Source organism: Diadema setosum, chromosome 2, assembly GCF_964275005.1.
Source record: "Diadema setosum chromosome 2, eeDiaSeto1, whole genome shotgun sequence".
In the NCBI taxonomy this organism is placed as follows: domain Eukaryota; kingdom Metazoa; phylum Echinodermata; class Echinoidea; order Diadematoida; family Diadematidae; genus Diadema; species Diadema setosum.
In genome coordinates, this window is record NC_092686.1 from 9,756,004 (window position 1) to 9,778,618 (window position 22,615).

Below are 22,615 nucleotides of genomic sequence, written 5' to 3' on the forward strand. Positions count from 1 at the left end.
GCCTATTTTACATGCCGGTTTTCTTCAGTTATTGTTCTAGCCATGTTCATTGCGTTTTACAGGATCAGGCCATTCCCAATATTCGTACATTTACTCACGTTCTTGCATGCAATTACGCACTTCAGATTCAACGTGTTTCGCGTTCTGTACGAGAAACGCTTTTAATATTGAGTAGACAAACAACCAGTCACTACCACTCAATAAATCACGTGATATTCCGCCTTCGCTCGACTCGTGCGCAAGGTGAATCAATGCTCGCCCAGTTCAACAAGACTTTAAATCACAACTATTACCCTTCATTACTGATGAGTAGTTCAACACAACTTTGAAGCTCCATAAATAACACCAAATGATGTGAATTTTTATTGGTTTCAATATCTAAATCCCAGTAAACATTAAGAGTAGATGTTAGATATCTCAGAGGCACATTGCCATTAATGGCATGATCGAAACTCACTCCGAATGTTGTCTATAGTACCGTGCGGGTAGTCACTCTGTATAAGTACAGTGCATGCCATTTCTTTTGTTATGGGGGCAATAATACTTTTGTTTTTCTTCACACCACAGTCGAAGTATGATGGAAAGACAAAGAGCCCTCTTCTTTGTTTCTTGAATAGTACACGAAAGGCACATTCCCTACGAACGACTATAGTACTCCTTTTTTTCTTCTTCTTCAAAGCTCTGAGATGAACAAGAATTCGGTAGACCATTGTAAATCGGTCGATTTCCGAATGCCTTTCCACAACATGGCTCTGGAGAGTTGTAAAATCGGTAAAGGATAAATATAACGTTCGACAAGCCTTCTGGTCGGTAGGTGAGTGGCAAATTCTACACAGAATTGTTATACGAGTGCACTGCGTTGGTAGTAATTAACACTCAATTAGACTCTTTCCAACTCGCTTAACCCTTTTTGTGTCAGGGACTTTGGATAGTTTGTACAATGCTATGTGGTTTTCTGTGCCACGTTGGCACTCAGAGCAAGCAAAGGGTTCAACGACCCACGGCGCAGAATCAAACTCGTAGTCTTGGCGCCACAAAACAAGCAACTGTCACCACATATCTCATCACTATCACGTCGCTTCCCCTCACAAGATGGTGGCGATACGTCATGCCTGGAAACGACTTCCAAGGAGAACAGAACCTCCCGAGGAAAACAAAAGCAGCCAGCACTTACAGCGGCTTCGATTAAACGAAAAATTGTTTAATCAGCCACCTGCCGCATCAAAAGGGAATCAATAGGTGCGAGGACCAGTCAGAGGCCCTTCACAGCGTCTTCTTTCTCTCATCTTTCTTCCTGTCCTCCTTGCTCCTCTGGGCGGCCTGGTCCTCTCGGAGCGCCTGGATCCACTTCCCCCTCGAGTCGCGAAGATGGGCTAGCCAGGTTTGCTGCAGAGCAAAATGGAAGTAAGTGGATGTCGTGATCAAATTGTGCTTCGAAAAAAAATAACTCTTAATCTCGTGTCACGCGGAATCTATCGAGACTTAATGAAAACCAGAAGACTCAGGGGAAAAGGAATGCACTAAATCAATTTTTCACCTATTCCTTAATCTGTATTTCATCTCACAGTATTGATGCATATGTATTTACTATTTTCTATCTAGATATCATTTTTATTTACACAACATCCTATTTCTGTTTTGACTGACAACAGAAATGTTTTGACTGACAACAGAAATGTTTATGTCAGCAGTAATATTCCTTTGGAAAATTAATACAGGCCCCTACATGAATATAGGACAACTCAAGACTCGAAGATGGATTATGGTGAAATGCACAGTTTCTTGCCGTTGCGTCGCATGTACATGTGGATGGGACTCTAACATCTCACAAAGGTTCGAGATAGTATACTTGTATAGTTAAGTATTTATTGCACGAGGTGCGTGTAATACCACAAAGATACTGATATGCCATTCTCCCAACGCACGAGTACGTCGTTTTACTGGGGCACTCACCTTTACTGCTTCGGTGGTGCTGGTAAACGTGTAGACACCAGTTACTTGGCCGTACCTGCTGATCTGTAGGAGCACTAGGCAGTTCTTCAAGCCATTAGCTGCGGGGCAAAGATCACAGAGGACATTGACTGATTTAAACTTCATCTTAATCCATTGTTTTCATTCTATATAACTTATAAGGTATGTCATTAATTTGTTTTGTGAAATATTTCCATCAATACTGGTGCTCGTGCACCTTTCTCTACAGACCCCTCTCTTAATTTGCATGAGACTGGAAATTTTAATCTCTTTCCCATCATGTGTTGGAAAACATGTAAGGTCAAGATATATCACATGCAATTTGGATGTCATACTATGGAATCAAGCATGTGGAAAGTTACATTTGATAAACGGCGTGTGCAATAAACGACAACTTTCTCGTGCAAGTTGGCACCAAAAAATCTACCATTTTGCCACAGAAAACTGCTGGTATAAGGTGTATGCATTTCATTTCACGTCTCATTCGATATGTCGTTTATGAGGTAAAATCTCACCCGAGGCTTGCTTGCCATCGATGTCGATTTGCTCCAGGCGGTCGAGGGGCACGGGAGGCTTGTAAACGACGAACGCCGCGCCGTCCTTCAGGCGAGGCACGGAAGGCTGGTGGCCGCTGTGCGTCACGGGGCTGTCGGGGAGGGAACGCTTCTTGGCGTTAGAGCGCCGCCTACGGGTTATCAGCAGCATGTCGTCGAAGAGGAACACGTACACGTCGACCAGCTTGCCGTTCTCTGCCAAACAAAACCGCAGAAAACAAGATGTCATCGTTAATCAACACCTCGGAGCTTAGGCCTACATCAGGTCTCAGTACAGGCAATGGCTTTACCAATCGCTTTTAAATCGTACCTATTACAGTACATGAGCTGGGGTGAACATTTTTCTATTACGCACATAGTGGTTAGGAACTTGTGATGAACAATGTGAACACGGATATCCCTGATAGAAAAATTATAGAGCATTTATCATAACATAGATTGACCATGCTTGTTCAACAAGACAGCAGATTCGAAGAAACTATACCATTCCACTGCATCGAACAGAAACTTTAATTTTGTTTGAACATCACCACAAGATGGCGTCGTTCATGAACTCACCGAAAATCTGGAGCGGCCCTTCGTGGACAAGCGTCCTTTTTGTGCTCACAAGCAAGTTGTCCTTGGACTTTTTCGTGACGGTCGATTTCAGGAACTGTAAAGAGGAAACGTATCAAATATAATTGATAAAGACATATGCGGTACATGGACATTGTCATCATTACTTGTTACTTGTTACTTGTTACTTGTTGCAGTAATCCCATTCGCAGCTCCAAGGAAGCTACACCGGGATGCAAATCGTGCCATGTGCCAATGGAGGTGCCAAAGGGTCGCACGTAATCACGGTGTAGATCATATCAATTATCATTTTGTTTTAATCACAGGTAACTGTTGGATGTATAAGATACTGTTCAAAACTAATAAATTGGGAAGTATGCATACTTTGTACTGTTTATTTCTATTCCCTACCTATCTTCCACGGGACAAAAATACGGTTTTCAGAACACATAATCATATGTATATGATCCTAAGAAATCAATAATATAGAAATATATATGCTCAATACGACTGTTGCTAACGACTTCACACAGTTTCAACAAAAATACTGTTAGCCCTACAAAATCACATCAACATGAAAAATAAAGGAAACAAACAAACAAAAACTTACGTCTGGGACCACCATCTTGGAGTCCAGGTCCTCCATTGGCGGCCAGCTGACCATTTGTTGTAGCTCCCTCAGCCGTTCAAAGTTAGACAGCCACTTCACTTTGCCTTCCAGATCACCTGGCGAGATTAAAAAAAAAAATAAATAAAAAAAAAAAATCACGCGTGACCGCAAAGGGGGGGGGGGGGGGTGATCATTACTATAGATTACATGAATTTCACTAATGATCAGTTCTAATGCTTTCTAGAGAGGAAGTTACAACACAAATTAAGCTTCCTTAATCTGTCCATCAAAGTCAGAATGTTTTTGACAAAGAGTGACATCAATTACCCAGAATAGTTTGAAGCCATACGACAAAGGGCATCCAACAACAGACTATACTTAATTAAGGAAGCTGCAATGGCCTGTTTTCCTTTTTCACAACATCCAAGCGAGGATAATGAGTAGCTTGAGAAATTGAGAAGAAAGAGAGACTTTGTTTATGAGGTGCAGAAATTTAATATCTACGAAAATAAGACACATGATGCACTGAATCAAAATAATGAAAAGTGACAATAAGATGTGAACATGAGATATGAATTAATGTACAAGTTCTTTCATTTTTTTGCTTTGCTGTTGTTTTTCATGTTTGTTTTGCTTTGTTTGTTCGTTTTGTTTGTTTTACTTTTTTTTTTGTGGGGATGCCTTTTCCTTTAGATTCACTGCTACTACTTCACATGATATCATACGTTCACTTGACTATCATTCATCAATCCTATAAAAATTCCTACCTATTGCGCCCTCAACGGCCTGCAGCGTGGCGTTCAGGGAATTCCGCTCGTTCATGTCCCGCGTGCAGTCCCGAATGTCCCGCAGGAGCAGGGTGTACTTGGTGATGCGTTGGATCGGCGTGATGAGAAAGTCGGTGAGTTGTAGCCGCTTGCAGCGAGAACTCTGCTCGCATAGCTATCGGATGCAACCGGGGGAAAAAAAAAAAGAATCCCCACAAGAACTGAATAAATATGAGTTTCTGATAAAAGGGTTTCAAGAAAGTCAGTATTTTCTACTATTAGTTGGCTTCTCTTTATCTCTACACGTCACTACCTGAACTCATTAGTTGCTGTTTTCCTTTTTTTTTCAAGAAAAGAGAACAAGCATAATACCGATTCGATGAAATGGAGACAATTAAATGAGTTGTGCATTTTTTCTCTCCCTGTTTTACTCCATTAAACCAAGGAAGTAGCTCGCCTAGTACTTCCTTGAATAAACTGAACACTGGTAAATTAATTTTACGTTATCTTAATGTAGAAAGCAGCGTTTATTGTCGTTTTTTAAGCAAAATGAAGCAACAGCACTCAATACATGGAGCAATAATAACGTCACAACGAAAATGCATTAGAGTTTCGCACGGTGTCTCAAGACCTAATTTTACCACAAAGTACCATTTTCAAATCAAGGAAATTGTCAATTAGTTGCAATGAAAAATACAATTCCTTTGTCTATACCTCCATGTTAATGGACGTAATAATTTTTTTTTTTTTTTTAAACTACTGAATACCATCATTTTCTTTCTTTTTTCCCCTCTCACCTTGCAGAATTCTGCGAAGTCTTCCTGTTTCTTCAGAGTCTCGAGGTATTGCAGCGCCCCGGAGTAATTCATGCAGTAACGGGAGTAGGCGGGGCAGATCTGACTGGCAAACTGGAGATTCACGTTCGGCGGCATGAGACCAACAAACAAGCAAAAACAAACAAACAAGATAAAAAACGAGAGTTAAAAACTCTGACCTAGAAATGGTACGCCTCCTCTATGGCTTCTCCTGCAATTAATTCGCTGTAATTGCTAACTTTCAGGATCTCTATCCTTGGCTGATTACAGGATGATTACACCTACACGCCATCGTGAACAACCAGGGCAAAGTACAAAGCGCGATATTGGATAGACATTTGTCACTTTTGCAAATCACTTCACAGCTTCCTCCGTGTCATGTTGAATTTTAAATGTCAGATTCCACATTTAATGCATCTCTCTCATTATATCATATTTTCTGTTCCATCCCGTCCGTTCTCCTGTCACTAAATGTTATGCTCTAAAGGACAACCGGAGTCTCCTCTAAGTCCCCCCCCCCCCCCCCCCGGAAAAGGAAGACCAACAACGAAAACGAAACATACGAAAAACCCATAACAGATTCTCCATGATCACAGACAAGTAATCTTCATAGTTACAGGCATTTAGTAAACGCGTCCCGATTGCAAGCATATTATGAAAGCATGATGATGCGCAAAACCCAGTGATCAACTGCAACAAAACAGGTTCACCAAAACGACGGTGATGTTCAATAACTGTGATAGTGAAGCATTTTACTGATAAGGATGCAAAAATTCATCAAAAATAATATCAGATAGATAAAGAAAACTCACGTTCGCAAATGCCACCACAATCGCTTCGGTGTGACCGAACTCTGTGCGCGTCACTCTGCTCGAAAAGTTCTTGATCAGGTCGCGGCAGAAATGAGCGCTCACCTGCAAAGAGTAAAAGACACGATGCAACTTATATGACTTCAATTGCTTTCCGGTTCCGGTTTGAACATGAGATACACGCATTCAGAAAATGAGACCCTACCTACAGTATAGGCTATAGAGTCTGGATCTCACAACCATAGAGCTGTATAACGAAAAACTAGCCGTTGCGAGGTACAAAGTGTCATGTGTTTTTATCAAATTCTTGATACATAATGCATTATACAGTCAACCTCACCAAGTCGAATTGAGAGGGACCTGGAAAAAACAATACAATCCTTCGACTTACGTGAATTTCGACTTACACAATAACATTTCTAAAATATAATTATGTTCGCATTTCTTTTCTTTTTTTTTTTTTTTGGTTGACTTTTCCAATTTTCGACTTGTGCGGGATCAACTTAGGCGAGGGCGACGGTATGTTTATAGAGACTGCAATCATAGTGTTACCATTTTGTTTGTCTATAAAGTGAAGCGAGTGGATTTAATCATTGATGACATGGTTTCAGTAAGATGATCGTATTGACTAGATTTACTTACTGTGCATAATTCATCCACATTGGCAAAGAGCTTCACCACTTCGATATGCATGAGGTGGCCCTCGCATTGTAGCCAACGAAGACGCTCCTGGAATATCTGCACACAGAGAGATAGAGAGGGGGGGGGGGGGGATCATATCAAAGTTATGATAATAATAATAATAATAATGTACATTTATATAGCGCTTATTACAGTAGTTTCTAAGCGCTTAACATTTAAATCTTAAATTAATACATGTATATAAAGATTATGAAAAACATAATAAATTATATAACATTGCGTTGCTTAATATTACATTAAATTACGTTATATTACATTACATTGTATGACATTATAATAAGTAATTGAACGAAATAGATTGGATGACATGGAATCAGTGAATCAAACTACAGTCCATTGAATAGATATGTTTTGAGTCTGATTTTGAAGGTGTCAACAGAAGGAGAGTCACGGATTATCACTGGGAGATCGTTCCAAAGCTTGGGGGCACACACAGAGAAAGCACGGTCACCGTAGCGAGTCTTAGTACGTGGACCCGGTGCTAGCTGTAAGTGAATTGATGATGATGAACGGAGCCGGATGGAAGTGGTTTGCGTCTTGGGCTTGATGAGTTCTTTGATGAATCATCATCATCATTATTATTAATGGTCAGTAGAATCAAGAAAATCGTGTGTAAAGTAGCATCAAACTGATTACAGCTTATCATTCATCTCTGTTACAAAGCGTGAATTTTGTTGTTGTTGTTATCATTATCAAACATGTCAAAGATGGAATCTGACTGACAGTATGTACAAGACATTCCAAAATCAAACATCGTAAACGAAGAAGAAAAACAAATTTTCAAGTAATAACCTACTTCTTTTAGAACCAGGATGTGGTCCACCATGAAGACGCATTCGCTCCTGAAGAGTTCCCACACTTTGTCCCGCCGCTTGGTCTCTTCCTTCGCCAGGGACAGGCCGTTGGGCTGGGCGGACTGCTCCGTCTTCGACTCGACGAAGTCCTTCCAGTGTTTGTCCTGTCGGAGAAAGCAAAGCAAAGGGGGAAAAAAGATGGTTGGATATTTTGAAATCTCTTCCAGAACAGCGATGACATCGCCACAATGCTGGTTACAACCTGGTGAGCAAGACTTTGCTGGTGCATCTATAGCGTTTGTCTTTTGATGATAGGCTACCAACATTTATCGTAGTGAGTGAAAGTGATACATAGTCTTTTTTGCTTTGATGTAAAGCGCCTTGAGCATTTAAACAGAGTGGAGAATGGAGAAATTGAATGATTGGCAAACTGGAGATTCACGTTCGGCGGCATGAGACCAACAAACAAGCAAAAACAAACAAACAAACAAGATAAAAAACGAGAGTTAAAAACTCTGACCTAGAAATGGTACGCCTCCTCTATGGCTTCTCCTGCAATTAATTCGCTGTAATTGCTGACTTTCAGGATCTCTATCTTTGGCTGATTACAGGATGATTACACCTACACGCCATCGTGAACGACCAGGGCAAAGTACAAAGCGCAATATTGCATAGACATTTGTCACTTTTGCAAATCACTTCACAGCTTCCTCCGTGTCATGTTGAATTTTAAATGTCAGATTCCACATTTAATGCATCTCTGTCATTATCTCATATTTTCTGTTCCATCCTGTCACTAAATGTTATGCTCTAAAGGACAACCGGAGTCTCCTCTAAGTGCCCCCTCAGTGTATGTACATTGTCTTCCAAATCATATTCGGGGTTTTTTCACTGCCAAAATGTAGCATTTAATTCTTTACATTTTTTTCCAAGCCTCTGTATACAAAGAGTCACATTACCATAAATAAACGATCTAAATATGTTACGTGAGTCCTTTGGTATGATCTCTCATCATGAGGGAGTGTGAAAGTGTGTGTGTGTGTTTGAGAGAGAGAGAGAGGGGGAGGAGGAGGGAGGTATAAGTAGAGAGAGAGCGGTATGGTAGCAATGTTTACTTTGGACGACTAGACTCCTGTTGTTAAAGAGTCACTTACGTAATTAGTGCGTGTTGTGTGTGTGGTTTTTTTTTTTTTTTTTTTTGCAAACTAACCTTGAACTCTGCAAACTCCAATTCATCTTGGTCGTGGATCTTGAAGTTGGAGAAGAGAGCCGTGATGTCCTCCATACCACTCTTCTCCTGCTTTCCCTGGGAGACAAAGACAGAGAGAGAGGGTTGATATCATTATAAAGAAGGATAAGACACGCCTTGAGATGCTTCGCAGATAGTAAAAGTGATAGGATATTGTTAGTCTTTCATTCACTTAAATCTCATCAGCGTAAGCACTTTTCTCCATAAGGGTCTGAAAATTATCATTTGGACTATTACCGCAGCTATTGCCAGGCATATCCTCTTATATTCCTCTAAGGGTGAACAGTAATACCAGGACATCGCAATAGTAGCAAATCCTGGTCAAGGACGAACGGACCGGGGGTAGGATTCGAACCGAGTGTCCACTGAGCCCTATCCATTCTACTACAGCCCCAATTGATGCGAATTACATGCTACTACCACTTATTCACATTTCCATTCCGACTGCTGTACAAGATTCTTTATTCCCACTCGCTCCTTCAATGTAAAAGGTATGGCAAATCCTTGAAACGTATATACGGTCTTCTCTCATTTATCCTTATTCCATATCAGACGTTGTTTGAATCAACGCAAATATCTTCCTTTTTTTGGGGGGGGGGGGGAGGGGAATAGAATTCTAAGGACATAATTTCGACTTACGAATTTCTTCTTGAACATGGCTGCAATCGTCTTCTTGTTGTCTGAAAACAAACAAAGAGATATAAAATGTAAATACAAATTTAACAACACGTTCAGAGGACAGCGTGTACAACACTTAAAATTTCGACTTTCCAGCGAAGACAGACAAGAGGCGATAACGGCAAGGAACCGTCATTTCTTTGACCATTGATTCTATTTCCAACCTGCAAAGCATGTGTGTAAGGTATAATCCTTAGCTTGCAGATGATCGCAAGCATTCAATACTACCAATCTAGAAGATCAATGTAATCAACATTCCTCAACCAGTTACAGAAGACCGCTGAAAAGATTCATCTGATTGCAATGTCAACTGGATAAAAGTTCATTTTGTCACAATCAGTTGCAAATTACCTATTGTTGATGAGACTTTCGCCTACTGGATGTGTAGGCTTCTTCAGATCGAACGCTGCGAGAGAGTTGTCTTCCCACTAGCCGACGTAGCTGTCGCACGCCGATCTTAGAGAATAATTTGCAACTGATTGTGACAAAATGAACTTTTATCCAGTTACAGAAGTACTTCCTAGGGGAAAAAATTCGGGGTGCTCAAACATTTGCACTCAATCATCATGAAGGTCTCCATGAAGTCCCCGATACACTCGATCATCATAAAAGTCTCCATAACCCCATGTAAGAAGGAAGTCCCAAAGGCACAAACCCTTCATCAAATGACTCATCAGGCAAACACAGGCACGTGCTGGAGGATTCGTGGAAAGGAATTCGATGAAGACCTTTGCGACCATCGCAATCATCATAACCATTGTGATGAGTGGAAATTACCCCTCCACTCACACACACACACACACACGCCCACACACACACACTCATTAGCATTCTAAACCTTAACAATGAACTACTATAGGCCTTACCTTGTCCTTCGTCGCTAACGAGGCCAGGACTTTCGAAGCCTTGTGCACTCTGTTCGATAAAATCTGCAGAAGACAACGTGTATTTCTTTTTATCATTTCCGTTAATCACGTGAGACAAAATAACATGGCGACATAGTAATCACATAGATATTACTGTTCAGTTTAAACAGGATAAAGTAAATTCACTCGTTTATCGGGAAATGGGCTTATATCGATATACATCGTTACATCCCCAGCGATAATTTGCAGCTAATAAATTTGCAGTAGGAGTAGTAGTAGCAGCAGCAGTGCTTGCAGTAATACGGTTTCCGTATTTCACCAAGGGATGCCCTTGCCTACATTCACGATTTCCCCTAGCAACCGCATCCCAAACCAAAGCCCCACCAAAGGACTGGCATCGACACATCAGATACAGATATGAACATATTGGCTTTAACCCCCTTTGGCTCCTTAGGGGTGCGGTAACGGCACCATTGGCTAGACACATGCTACATCTGATTCCCTTAAGGGATCGTATAGTTTTCGTTAAAGCTTATTTCCACGTTTCTAACATTTTTGGTGAGATAATGAGAAACCTCCGATGAAATATGAAAAAAACATGCAATTCCAAGAGGACTTCATTATTTGATGAAAATTGTTTTTAAATGGCTGAGATATCCAAAACAGAGCGATCCTAATAAAAGGTGGGACCCACCTTTTATTACGCTCGCTTTGTTTTACTTTGTTTTTAGATGTCTCGGCCATTCCAAAATCGGTTTTCATCGAAATGATAAACTTTGAATTCCTCTCAGAATGGTATGCTCTGTACTATTTCATAAGTGGCTTCTTGGTATCTTGCAAAAAGTTAAAAGCACAATTCTCATCTCCACCAACACTATACTATCCCTTTAAGCATTAGGTTGACACGATATCATTGATAAGCATTACTGTGTATATAGGACACTCACCTTGCAAATGAACAGCCGCCACAGCTGAAAGAGCAAGAGAAACAAACGGAAGTGTGTTATTTTCGGAGCCTACGATGGCTAAAGATAATTATTGCTATCTAGTGAGTGCATCTGTCTCCCCAGAACATCGAAAAACATAGAAGAGAAGAAAGCGGACTACGTCTGGAGCACCTCGTGTGCAGCTGGATCTCATGAGTTATATGACAAAAGCATTAATAAAAATCTTGCGCAAACTGCAGACATCTATTACAAGCGTCACCTCTTCCTCCTCCTCCCCCTCCTTCTTCTTCTTTTTACCATTCCTTTCTTCTTCTTCTTCTTCTTCTTCTTCTTCTTCAGCTATTGCTTTTCTCCCTCTCTTACACTTTTTACCTCTTATCTTGCTCTTAGTGATTCTGTTGCGGGTTTACAGGCCAAAAGGAACTCATTAGATATCATACCACCCCCCCCCCCCCCATCAATTCTTGTTACACACATACACGCAAAACAGTAGATCATGATATAGATCAACGTACATGCTAGCGTGGTGCTGGCTTCGCTCATGATGCTAGCCCGGTGTTCATGCGAGGCACCGGGCAGGCCCGGAGGCAAGAGAAGGTCCATCTGAGGTGGATTCAGTCCCAGTGTGGATGACGTTCCGGAAGCACGTGGTGGTGAATCGGTCTGATCACTTCAGTGAAAAGTAAGCAAAATTATTTTTTTTTTAAAGAGAGAAGATAATGAGGTTAATAATCTTATTGGTGAGAGGGACTCTGCGCCAGAAGGCAAAGGTTTGCATGAATTGCGAGGAAAAGGAGCAGAAAAGGGAAGAAAATGACCATGTGGGTAAGAATCATTTCACATGAATCCAAAAGTTTGATTTATTTTTCTTATTTGTGATCGATACATTCTAAAGTTTATGTTATCCTAAAAGTAAGCTATATTCTCAAACGGCGACGATGTTTATCGTTGTGGCAGTCAACCCTAACAATGCCTAAGTCCGTGTCAGTGTGCATTTAGGCACGGCGCCGATAAGCCACTCCTATCATGCCTATCCACTTTATAAAATTTAGGTCTAAAAGCAATTGTTATGATAGAGTTAAAGATCCTATAGTATGGTGAAACATGGGCGATCGGATTGAATCGACCTTCATTCGCTGCTCACGGCGGTACATTCGAAAACCACGAATAGTCCCCGTCAGCCACGTGTCAGCGAAAATTATAGGAGCGAACGCTAATCGGTAAACGTTCGGCTCCATTCGAGACTCTTCGGCTCTGTGTGTGTACTTATATAGAGATCAGTAATAAAGCTGTACACAATTTGTTGCGGGGATTCTCGAATATATCCGAACCGGGCAAGCCTTCACACTCCATAATATCACCATGCTAGCGGGTTTTCAAGGGATCCTTGATCGGATATGATAGAGGCTTACTTGCACGATGTATCTTCGTCCGCCACCACCTCGTTGGCGGCAGCTGCGACCTGCGAGATGACGGCGCCTCGCCGCTGCCTGATGCGGGAGCTGAGCGGTCGCATGGGAGTGTCCTCCTCCACGTCACTATTCGTCGAAGTGACCTGGTGGATGAGAATTGAGAAATATTGATAAATTGGTAGATGGATAGATAGATAGATAGATAGATAGATAGATAGATAGACAGATATATATATAGATAGCTAGATGAGGGAAAGAAGGGAGAGAAGCGGGCAGAAGGAGGAAGGAGAGAGAGAGAGAGAGAGAGAGAGGGAGAGAGAGAGAAAAGGCTGAAGAGAGAGATGGTATAAATAGCAAAATAACAACACACGTGGCGGGCATGTTGTAAACATTCTTTTAAATCAGAAGCCTGTGCGGAAGATCGATTGGTGTTCATTTCCTCTCGGAATGCATAATGACGACATAGTTTCCTTCAGAACTGAGTAATGGTCAATACGCAGAATTCACTTTGAATGCATTAAGTTGCTAATGAGTGATCAAAAACCAACTGCTCATGATGTGGGCTGGTGCATGTTTGTGTTTTAACATGAGGCATAAGGTCCGCTGCATATGTAACTTAATGAAAACATTTGCAGATGAATTGTTCTCTACATCGTCCTATGACTTAAAGTGTATTTCCTTATTGTCTAAGGGTGAACTGGGTGCTAAGATGGGGAGGGGGAAGACAAACAAAACTATCAACAATAGGCATGAGAAAATTTAAATATAAACATTAAGGAGCTTGAAATTTAATCCTTTCAATCCTTTTTAGGACATTATTCATTTCATTTGCGATTGGGTCATATCTTAGGTTGTTGATGTATGAATAAGAAATTTGTTGTATTTATCATTTTGACGAAACTGTCGAGGTGCAACATAAAACGCATTTTTCTAATGCCTTCTGACTTTTGCAATTAAACTAGAACATGCCCCCAAGACAACAAACGAACAGAAAACAAAAACCCAAAATAAAAACAACAACCAGTTACATTGTATACTGACGCATAACTGAATGTTTTCTTCTCATTTCAGCCGTCGATAATTGGAAAGATGATAATTTTGCACTTTCGTGCGATTGGTGGTATGTCATATTTAAAAAATACATTTATGGAGAGTATGCATCTGTTAGAGAGCAGTAACATGTTCTGGCATTTCGTTGAAGCACTATTCAGAAAGCGTTTTCTCTCTGCAAACTAAATGAAATCATACCATCGCGTGCTCTGCCGCATGCGAATCATCGACCCTCAAAAATAAACCTTCCCTAAAGAATGTATCGATTATTCCGCTACATGTTTCCGCCGCTCGGTTCGTCGAAACTAAGGTGAAACACTTCATCACTTAATAATCGTTGGAGAATGTATAATGATTATACGAACTTATTGGCTTGTCGAACCCAGTGACGAATTACGGGGTCTTTGGAGTTACGTAATTATCTGATGATGAGACAATCTGAGCATCGCCGAGGCGAAACATTATTCACTGATGAAGCCCCCTGGGAGAATTCCCAACAACTTCGTAGGAAACTAATTGAATACGACTGCAAAGACACCATGACCTTTTAACCTGCAGGTCTACGGTTGCCGATGGCTAAAAAGAAATAAGATAGAATAAACAAAAGGTGGGTGAAGCTCATTATGTCCTCTCCAGAGGCCCGACCGTGTCGTCTAATGATCCCTAGCTAGCATGTCATGTCCAAGTAATGACTGGTGATGAGCGGGGATTCTAATGCGTTCGGCAATGAAGTTTTCAGGCAATGAAGTTTCCAAGCAATATCGCGAGTGTGTATGTATCATGACATGTGAGTGTATCATGACCGCTTTCTTGGCGACAATTGTCTATAACCCGCCTTATCACGGCTTCCACGTGACCCTGCGGTATAGGTTGAGGGCTCACGAGATCAACGCACCTCGAACAAGCATGCATGACAATTATGATAACGACTCTTGACAATTGATGAGTTGCCAAGCGACATTCCGATTCATACCTTGCGTGCACTGAACTTTCTTTCACAATATTATGTGAACATGGCTTAACCACACGAAACAAAACAGAGCTATAGAATCCACAATTTTCTCGAAACGCAAAGATATCAAGAGATTTACGGGCTGTCGAGACAACTGACGAAGTTACGAGTTGATAAGTTGATTAATACATTTTTATCATTGAGGTCTATAACTCTATCAGGTGTGAGCTTGGAGAAGAATTAGACGAGCTAGATTGTTAGTTGCCTCGAAAAAGATGCAAAACTTGATTGGACTTGTATCATATCGTTCCCTACTCTTATTCAACTGGTCGACGATGGCAGCTTCGCCAGTTTATAACTGAAAACCTTAACCCTTCGATTGACTGGTCAAGTAAAACAGCAAAACAAAATAGTTAAGTAGGTTCAGTATTGTGTGCACAATAGGCACAGCAGCAGAGTACAACGAGTATAATACAATCAACACATTCACAAACTAAGCAGGAGGTGAAGAACACACACGTGTGCGAGCGAACAAAGTCGGGGAAAAAACCTTTTGTTGGCTGCCGAGGTACACACATCGGTCGCTTGATAAACAGCGTCTCAGCCGCTTGACGTTGTATCCGTGCAGCGACAACGGCAACGATCTCGTCTCCGGGGCGGACATTGGGCCCTCTCCCGCATCGATCACCATCGCTCCGTTCGTCCCCTGGACGCAGTCCAGGCTCTGGCTAAAATTTGGCGCCAACAGCGCCGAGGCAGACGACGACACGGCACAGGCGATCATGGTGGCGATGACGATTCTCTGTCTACAATACTCGCACGATATCAACCGTTCTTCCGTCGAGAGGAAATTAGTCAATGCAACACGGAGAGATGTCTATCATGTGTTCTTTACATCTATCGGTGATGAATTAGTTACAGACGATACAACAAAAATGACGCTGAAAACTCCAGGGGAAGAATGTCAATCACGCGACTGCAAGTGACACTGACATCTAATCAGCAGACGAAGCCGGCAGTGATTCCGAGATAGCGGTTGAAGTGAAAAGTGCGCTTTGCAAAACGCAGACTTAGGTTTTTGAAGTTCGCGTCACTTCCCGACCGAGAGAGCGGGCGAAGTAGAAATGACACTGCGGGGGGAAAAGTCAGTACAGCTGATTAATTGGGCTCTCGAGCATTCTCTCCTTCAGATCACGTGACTTGCTCTCATTGATTGCAACAGCCTGCGGATGAGGACGCCACTCACGCCATCCCTCGTAGCAATCAGGAAAACGCGGGAAAAAGATGGGAGAAGAGTAGGATCGCCAGACGTGCACACATGCGTGCGCGAAGGATGCCACCACATTCCTTCTCTCCCCATAGCTATCTATTTACTATTAATCTATGTGTGTATGTATGTATGTATCATGTATGTATGTATGTATGTATGTATGTATCTATCTATCTGTTTTGATTCAGGGTACTATGGCTGTTGCTGTTTTGCGCTCGGCAATCCTGAAGTATGCAGGTTGTAATTCATAGAGAATGGTCGCGGCATTTGATACGTTTGTGCTTATATAGCGTTACCATGTCGCTGTCCACTATGTAGACATTGGATGCAAATCGAAAAATCCCTGTTCTGACGACTGACACGCATTCTCATCGCGTCCCACGTGTTATGCCATTTGTTGGACAGCACTCGACACGATCGAGATAATGATGCGTCCTCCGTTGCTTTGAGTTGCTCGATTTTTACCCATCAAAAGATGGGTCAAGAAAACCCTGACTGTCTCATAAAATATTTGCAGGGGCGTTATTATCTTCACAATAATCCTTCCGCATTCTCATTTGGGCTTCAGAAGTGACCGCCGTGCGGATGGAAATGCCAAGGTAGTATTGTACGCAAACATCATACCGGCTTCGCAGTAACGTGAACCCACTGAGTGTAAAAATTAACCCTACTAGAATCCTCTTCCTTTTATTTTGTTTTTTATATTTATATGAATTGATTAACGGACATAAGAGCAACCCGGAAATGGACAAGGTTTAATTTCCAAGTAGTGTTTTTCATACTCAGTGTTTAAGTACCTACACGATTTGCATTGAAGGAAAAAGAATAATAAACTCCATCATCCATTTTTAATAATCTTTTCCGCCTTAGATTAAAAAAGGTCGTGTCAATCTTGAGGACTGCACTAAGCACAAATTTTGCGTACAGCAATCACAGCGTCGATCATGGATTGGAATGCGACCATGGATAATCACAGTAGCCCATTGACAGTACATGAACCAAGTGTGTAAGATACTATTCCGCTAGGGAATTTACAGCATGTTGGAGGCAAAGGGCTAAGAAGAAAAAAAGAAACATTGAAAATCTTCATCGTACTTACGTTGAAACTGACTGATCAAAAATCTTGCCAACATAGACGATTACTGCGCGAAGAGTCACTCCGCGGAAAGTGCCGCGCTGCGAGGACGGGTGTGACGTGCTATTTATAGCATTGTTCAAGTCCGTACACATTATAATATACCTACAAGCTAAAACATAGTTCTCAGAAGCGCTAAAAAAGTTCATCTGCCACCATGTGGTGTTTGCTTTCAATACATCAATATAGGGTCTACCAAGAAACTTACCTGTCCGACGCGATTTGCCGGGATGATGAGTTGTTTTGGAATACATATGTTTTGAGATCAAAAGTGTGAAATAATTTTGATCGTAGTGCAAGACTTTTATTCCAGAATAGCCCTCCCCACTTAGCATTGTGTGACTGTAACATTACGTGATGATCGATCGTGCCCTTGCAATCGTATTTTCCAACAAGCTGCAAGCGATTCACTCTATCGCGGAAGATCGTTGTGGACCGATTTGTCGATTATCGATAATCGATTATGAACGATTCCGTAGCAACCACGATCGTGTAAGTTCTGTGATTTTTGACTTCCCGCGAACCCTTCTGGTTAATATATCGCATTTTCGTCGCTACCTAACAGAAATAGTGTTATTACAGCGTTATTCCACCCATTTCTTGTGCCTACGTGTACATTTCTGCAAGCATACGAGAACCATGTTTTGAATTTAAACGACATCTTACGTATATAACTGCATGGAGATGTATATGACATTATCAAGCATTCCGTGTCGTCTACCACGTCTTCTTCTTATAGTTTACTCGTATCCAAAAATGGGGGGGGGGATTCACATTATACATTCTTCTTGATATTAATCTTCATGTTTGCTTTCATTTTACTTGAAAAAAAAACTCATTGGACATCGAAATGAAAGCGAGAAGTACACGAACGGGGGAGGGGCATGTTCCATATGAGTTTAAAGGGAATAATCACAAAAGAGGGGTATAAAGACATGTTTGATAAACCCCGACAATACAATACCCGAGATGAACACTCGACCAGCAAGAATAAAGCATCATAGGTAATCGATCTTTTACGCCTAGCCACATGTTACATGATGGGTGCACTGGCGTTGCATTGATGTTGATAAATGTGAGATCTCAATTCTATTTCATTTTTTCTCTTTCCTTCTCAGACTTCTAATCAATTACTACTTCATTTCGACGAAATGCCAACGCGGACCAATTCGGGTGCATGATTGTGAGCACGATCCCTGCGGCTGCCAGGTCGCTGCATGACGAACGCGAGAATCAAGGAAGCTAGGCAATCATCAAGTCTTATCGGTCAGACGAGATTTCGCCACGCTCGCTTAAGTAGGGTGAGTAATACCTCATCGCCACTCACACCATTGCGTATCACATTAAATAGTTCATTTCACTTCCTTTCTCTTTATTCTAATCAGCATTATGCCGTTTACTTTCAATTTCGCATTTCTCTGTTTGGTTGAGTAATACCATTGCCCACATGGCGTGTAAGCTCCGATATGATTTTAAGATTGCGGGAAACCAACGGCAATACCTCTCTTCGATATAACAAAGAGCGTACTTTGGAAGATATCCTCATATTCTAAATTTCGTCTATCAAACTATGCCAGAATTTTAGGCTGAACACGAATCTTTTTCATAGGAAAGGATTCGTAAGCTAATTGCTGAGAGCTAACACTGTCTTAAGTCGTTAATCATACTTCAACGGTAAAGCTCATGTGATGATCCGATGGAACTTACATCGAAAATAATTTTTTGAATGAATGAATTTTGCACATTATTTTGTAAAGAAGAACTTTAAAAAAAATGCGTCGCATCCACCTCGCCATAGAAGAAGAACATAAATCTAACAATGTAATGGATATCGAATCACGTGAAACAAAACCCGAGATCCGGCGCCAGTATGAACGAGTCAACATCAAGCCTGATCCCTCATTCAACATCCGCGATACCGTCTTATCACGGGAAAACCCGCTTCGCAATTGTGTCGACGAATGGCAGCTGGCAGGTGTATGCTATACCGCGAATTTCATAATAATGCACCAACATTAAGGCGACTTTCTCACAACTTGTGAAAACACATATTTCAACTTCATGCCCTCACTTTATTGTAACAACTGAGGTGTCAGTTTTACATGTACTTTGCTCAATTTGATGGTGGACTCTAAAAATTATTATTTTTTAAATGGTGCTGAGCTTATCTTACGTTCAAACCATTCACTATTAGATGTGTTGTCCCACGCTTGGCTAATATCTGCATGCAAATGCTGACTTACAAGCTTGAAAGCCAATTGCTTTCTTGTCTGATTGCGGGTAAAGATTGTCCTTTTTAAGTTGAAAGTTCAGGGCATAATAAAAAGGACAATGCCAATAACAATCAGCAAACTGCGCGACTTGCTGCACGGAACCGTATATATATATTTTTTTTCTTCTGATACACAAGAAATGTATCTACACAGCTCAAGAAAGTGTATTTTGCCATGAGACTTTGTATAATATTTCAATATAAAACAATATTTCATGAGACTATTATAATTTTGTATTTATATAATATGTAATCTTTTACTCTTTTTTTCTTTCTTACCTCTTTATAACTGGTCCCCATGGAAGACCAGCGGCACCAGAAAAGTGCGGCTGATTATGGTCTATCCCGCCGTTATCTTTATCTAATCCTACATTCTATTCCTTTTCGTATATCGATGATGTGTCACACTATTCATTTGCCATGTATGTATGTTTCATTTTATGCATGATGTATCATTTTCCTTGTACCTTATGTTGCCTTTTATATCTGTATGTATGGGGTTTTTTTTTTCTACAAGTAGGACTGCACAAAGAAAGATGAATACAAAGTACGAATTCTTTCAAAATAAAAGAAACCGTTGTTTTGTTTTGTTTTGTGCTCTAGATGACGCAGTCGTTTACCGAATATTATAGGATATAATGAATAACAAAGAAAATGTTAGACACATTGTGTTATTTGATACTGACCTACCCACTGGTAATAATCATGAATGGCTTCAAAGGTTAAAACTCGAATTCCCCTGCAATACATATACCGATGCTCTTTATAATGATTATCTACAAATCATTAAGAAACTCATTAAAATGCAACAGATCGTGCGTTCTTGTGCCGTATGGAGATTATAATACGAAGAAAATAATATCATATGCCTTTAATCACTCAGCTGTGTAGTGCGCGTGCGCATGACATCATTTTTACACTCTCAAAACAATTCAAATACAAATCTTGATACATGTACATTGATAATGACAACGTTTCTGCATGCGCCTACGCTTACCATTCGGTCCTTGTTGAAAGTTGCTTTGGTTTGGAGAAATTCCGGTGAAGGTACCCGTAATGAACTGCTCTCACTCGTAAGAGATTCCACGGAATCTATGGTGTCGCAAATACGGAAACAAATAAAAAGATGGTTAGGAATACTCTGTAGGGCCGATACAATGTAGGACCTACTAGTATGACGCTGCATCAATCCCGTCAATGAAATTCTCTGATGACATTCGCGCATCCATTCTCTACTGATGTGCTCTACCCGATTCATGTCGTGTTGAAAGAGTTCAACTCCGTGCATCATTCCCAAGAGAACAATTACCATTCGAATGAATGTCTCAAAACCAACAATATTATTGATTTCGAGGTATCCTCATTGCGTCATTTTCAATTTTGTTTTTCACGTCCATTAGTCAATAGTGGAGAGGGGTCACGGGAAAGACAATGTGCAGTGGACAATAAAAAATAAGTATATGCTTATGACATAACGCACATATTATTATTGCACGTGCTGTTTCATGCGAGTGAGATAGACAGATAGGAGAGAGGAGAGAGAGAGAGAATGAGAGTTGTGAGAGAAGGGGAGAGGAGAGGGAGGAGAAAGGGGAGAGAGAGTGGTAGAGAGTAAGGGGAGGGGGGGGGGGGGCAGGGGAGAGAGAAACACCGCGTAAATATCACATACGTGTTCGGGCGGGAAAAGCCCGAATGCAAACCGAGATAGCAGCCTCGCATTCTCGGAAAGCAAACGGGATGAAAAGGCAGGGACAGACGAGTATTCTAGGTATACGGTGACATTTCCGGCACACGACAGCCACATTGCCGCGCGGTAATGGGAGACCACTAGTATTGTGCAGTTCACTAAATGCCCCTGAACATTGTCATTTAATTTATATCTTCCGGTAGGTTCTGTTGAACGATCTGGTAATCATAGGATGACCGGAAGAAATTTTCATGCTTACGTCATTTACTACAACTTTTATTTCATCTTTTTTTTTCTCTCTTTTTTCACAAAGAAATTTTATTCACATAACATTCGGGTACAAAGCAAATGTCACATATGATACATAAAGACAAATGATACAATTTGACAAGCAACAGTCTAAACAACATGAATGCGATTCCGATCAATGTTGGATACAAAACCTTTTTGTTTCCAATATTGGATACTACAACTTTTATTATTTCTATACTACTACTATTACTAGTACTGCTGCTGCTGCTGCTACTACTACTGCTACTACCAAAAGTGACAGCAGCAATAGTTTTATTGTTTTTTATATCAATAATACAACTTATGATTTTTCATTCACATAATATTTCCTTCAAATTTACTATCCGTTTTCATTGTATTCCTTCATGTTTACTATGAATTTGCATTATTTTCACTGATATAGGTTCAGCATTAGAACTCAGTTGAAGATTGATTTACAGAACGTGCTCGCAGGAAGTTGCGGTCACCAGAAGCTAACGAAAATACTGTTATATTGCCATTTTCATTTGGCTGAATGAATGAATAATAATAATAAAAAGAACAATAAATGATAATAATAATAATAATAATAATAATAATAATAATAATAATAATAATAATAATAATAATAATAATAATAAACTTGGAAGGTTCCTATATAGTTCCATTAAACGTGAGCCATTTCGCGTTGTTCGAGAGCGGACTTCTTTAAGCCCGGCAACCTTGCGGATCGGATGGTTATGATTTTGTTCTTACCGTGAAGGCTGTCTGCGTTGACAAGGGAGACCGAGTCGGAGTCCTCCTCGTGGTGGCTTACGACGACTTTTGGGCGATTTCCTCCCGATTCTCGGCGGGTAGCGTTCCGAACCTGGAGGAATTAATCCCGACAGAAAAAAAGAATGAGAAAGGATATGATGTAGGTTTTTGTTTTTATGATAAAATGCATTGGATGAGTCTGATACGAACAAAAACAGAGATCAAATAGCAGAGATGGAATTAAGGAGTGGGATATCGCCTGGAGTGCCTCCAAAAGGGGTTATATACGGTCTCCACTTGGTTTTAACCTTCAAACCATCTCTAAGGTTACCATCCTCTAATACTTTTCGCAATGTATACAACACACTGCCCATGGGTCAGCCAGAGTTAAATGGGGAACAACATAAAATATGCTATAAAGGGGAGTTGAGATGATAAGTATGACAGAAGGGGACTATTTCTCTTCTCTGTCGTGGACATCGCACTGTCCGCCG

The 22,615-nt window shown here is 40.8% G+C and overlaps 1 protein-coding gene across 1 annotated transcript in view; it reads right to left on the minus strand.

Moving 5' to 3' along the window:
• Window positions 1-258: 258 nt before the first annotated feature.
• The window catches only part of LOC140238239 (uncharacterized), a 211,587-nt gene continuing 189,230 nt past the window's right edge, over window positions 259-22,615 (minus strand). The window contains exons 3-20 of the mRNA XM_072318178.1: window positions 22,122-22,233; window positions 20,406-20,500; window positions 12,730-12,872; window positions 11,833-11,987; window positions 11,318-11,341; window positions 10,371-10,433; window positions 9,466-9,506; window positions 8,788-8,883; window positions 7,580-7,741; window positions 6,724-6,819; window positions 6,085-6,186; window positions 5,255-5,365; window positions 4,458-4,632; window positions 3,691-3,806; window positions 3,084-3,177; window positions 2,487-2,720; window positions 1,954-2,051; window positions 259-1,386 (exon numbers count right to left, since the gene is read on the minus strand). Of these exons, the coding sequence (XP_072174279.1) occupies window positions 1,264-1,386; window positions 1,954-2,051; window positions 2,487-2,720; window positions 3,084-3,177; window positions 3,691-3,806; window positions 4,458-4,632; window positions 5,255-5,365; window positions 6,085-6,186; window positions 6,724-6,819; window positions 7,580-7,741; window positions 8,788-8,883; window positions 9,466-9,506; window positions 10,371-10,433; window positions 11,318-11,341; window positions 11,833-11,987; window positions 12,730-12,872; window positions 20,406-20,500; window positions 22,122-22,233 (2,040 nt within the window). The 3' untranslated portion in view covers window positions 259-1,263. The remainder of the gene's footprint in view (window positions 1,387-1,953; window positions 2,052-2,486; window positions 2,721-3,083; window positions 3,178-3,690; window positions 3,807-4,457; window positions 4,633-5,254; window positions 5,366-6,084; window positions 6,187-6,723; window positions 6,820-7,579; window positions 7,742-8,787; window positions 8,884-9,465; window positions 9,507-10,370; window positions 10,434-11,317; window positions 11,342-11,832; window positions 11,988-12,729; window positions 12,873-20,405; window positions 20,501-22,121; window positions 22,234-22,615) is intronic.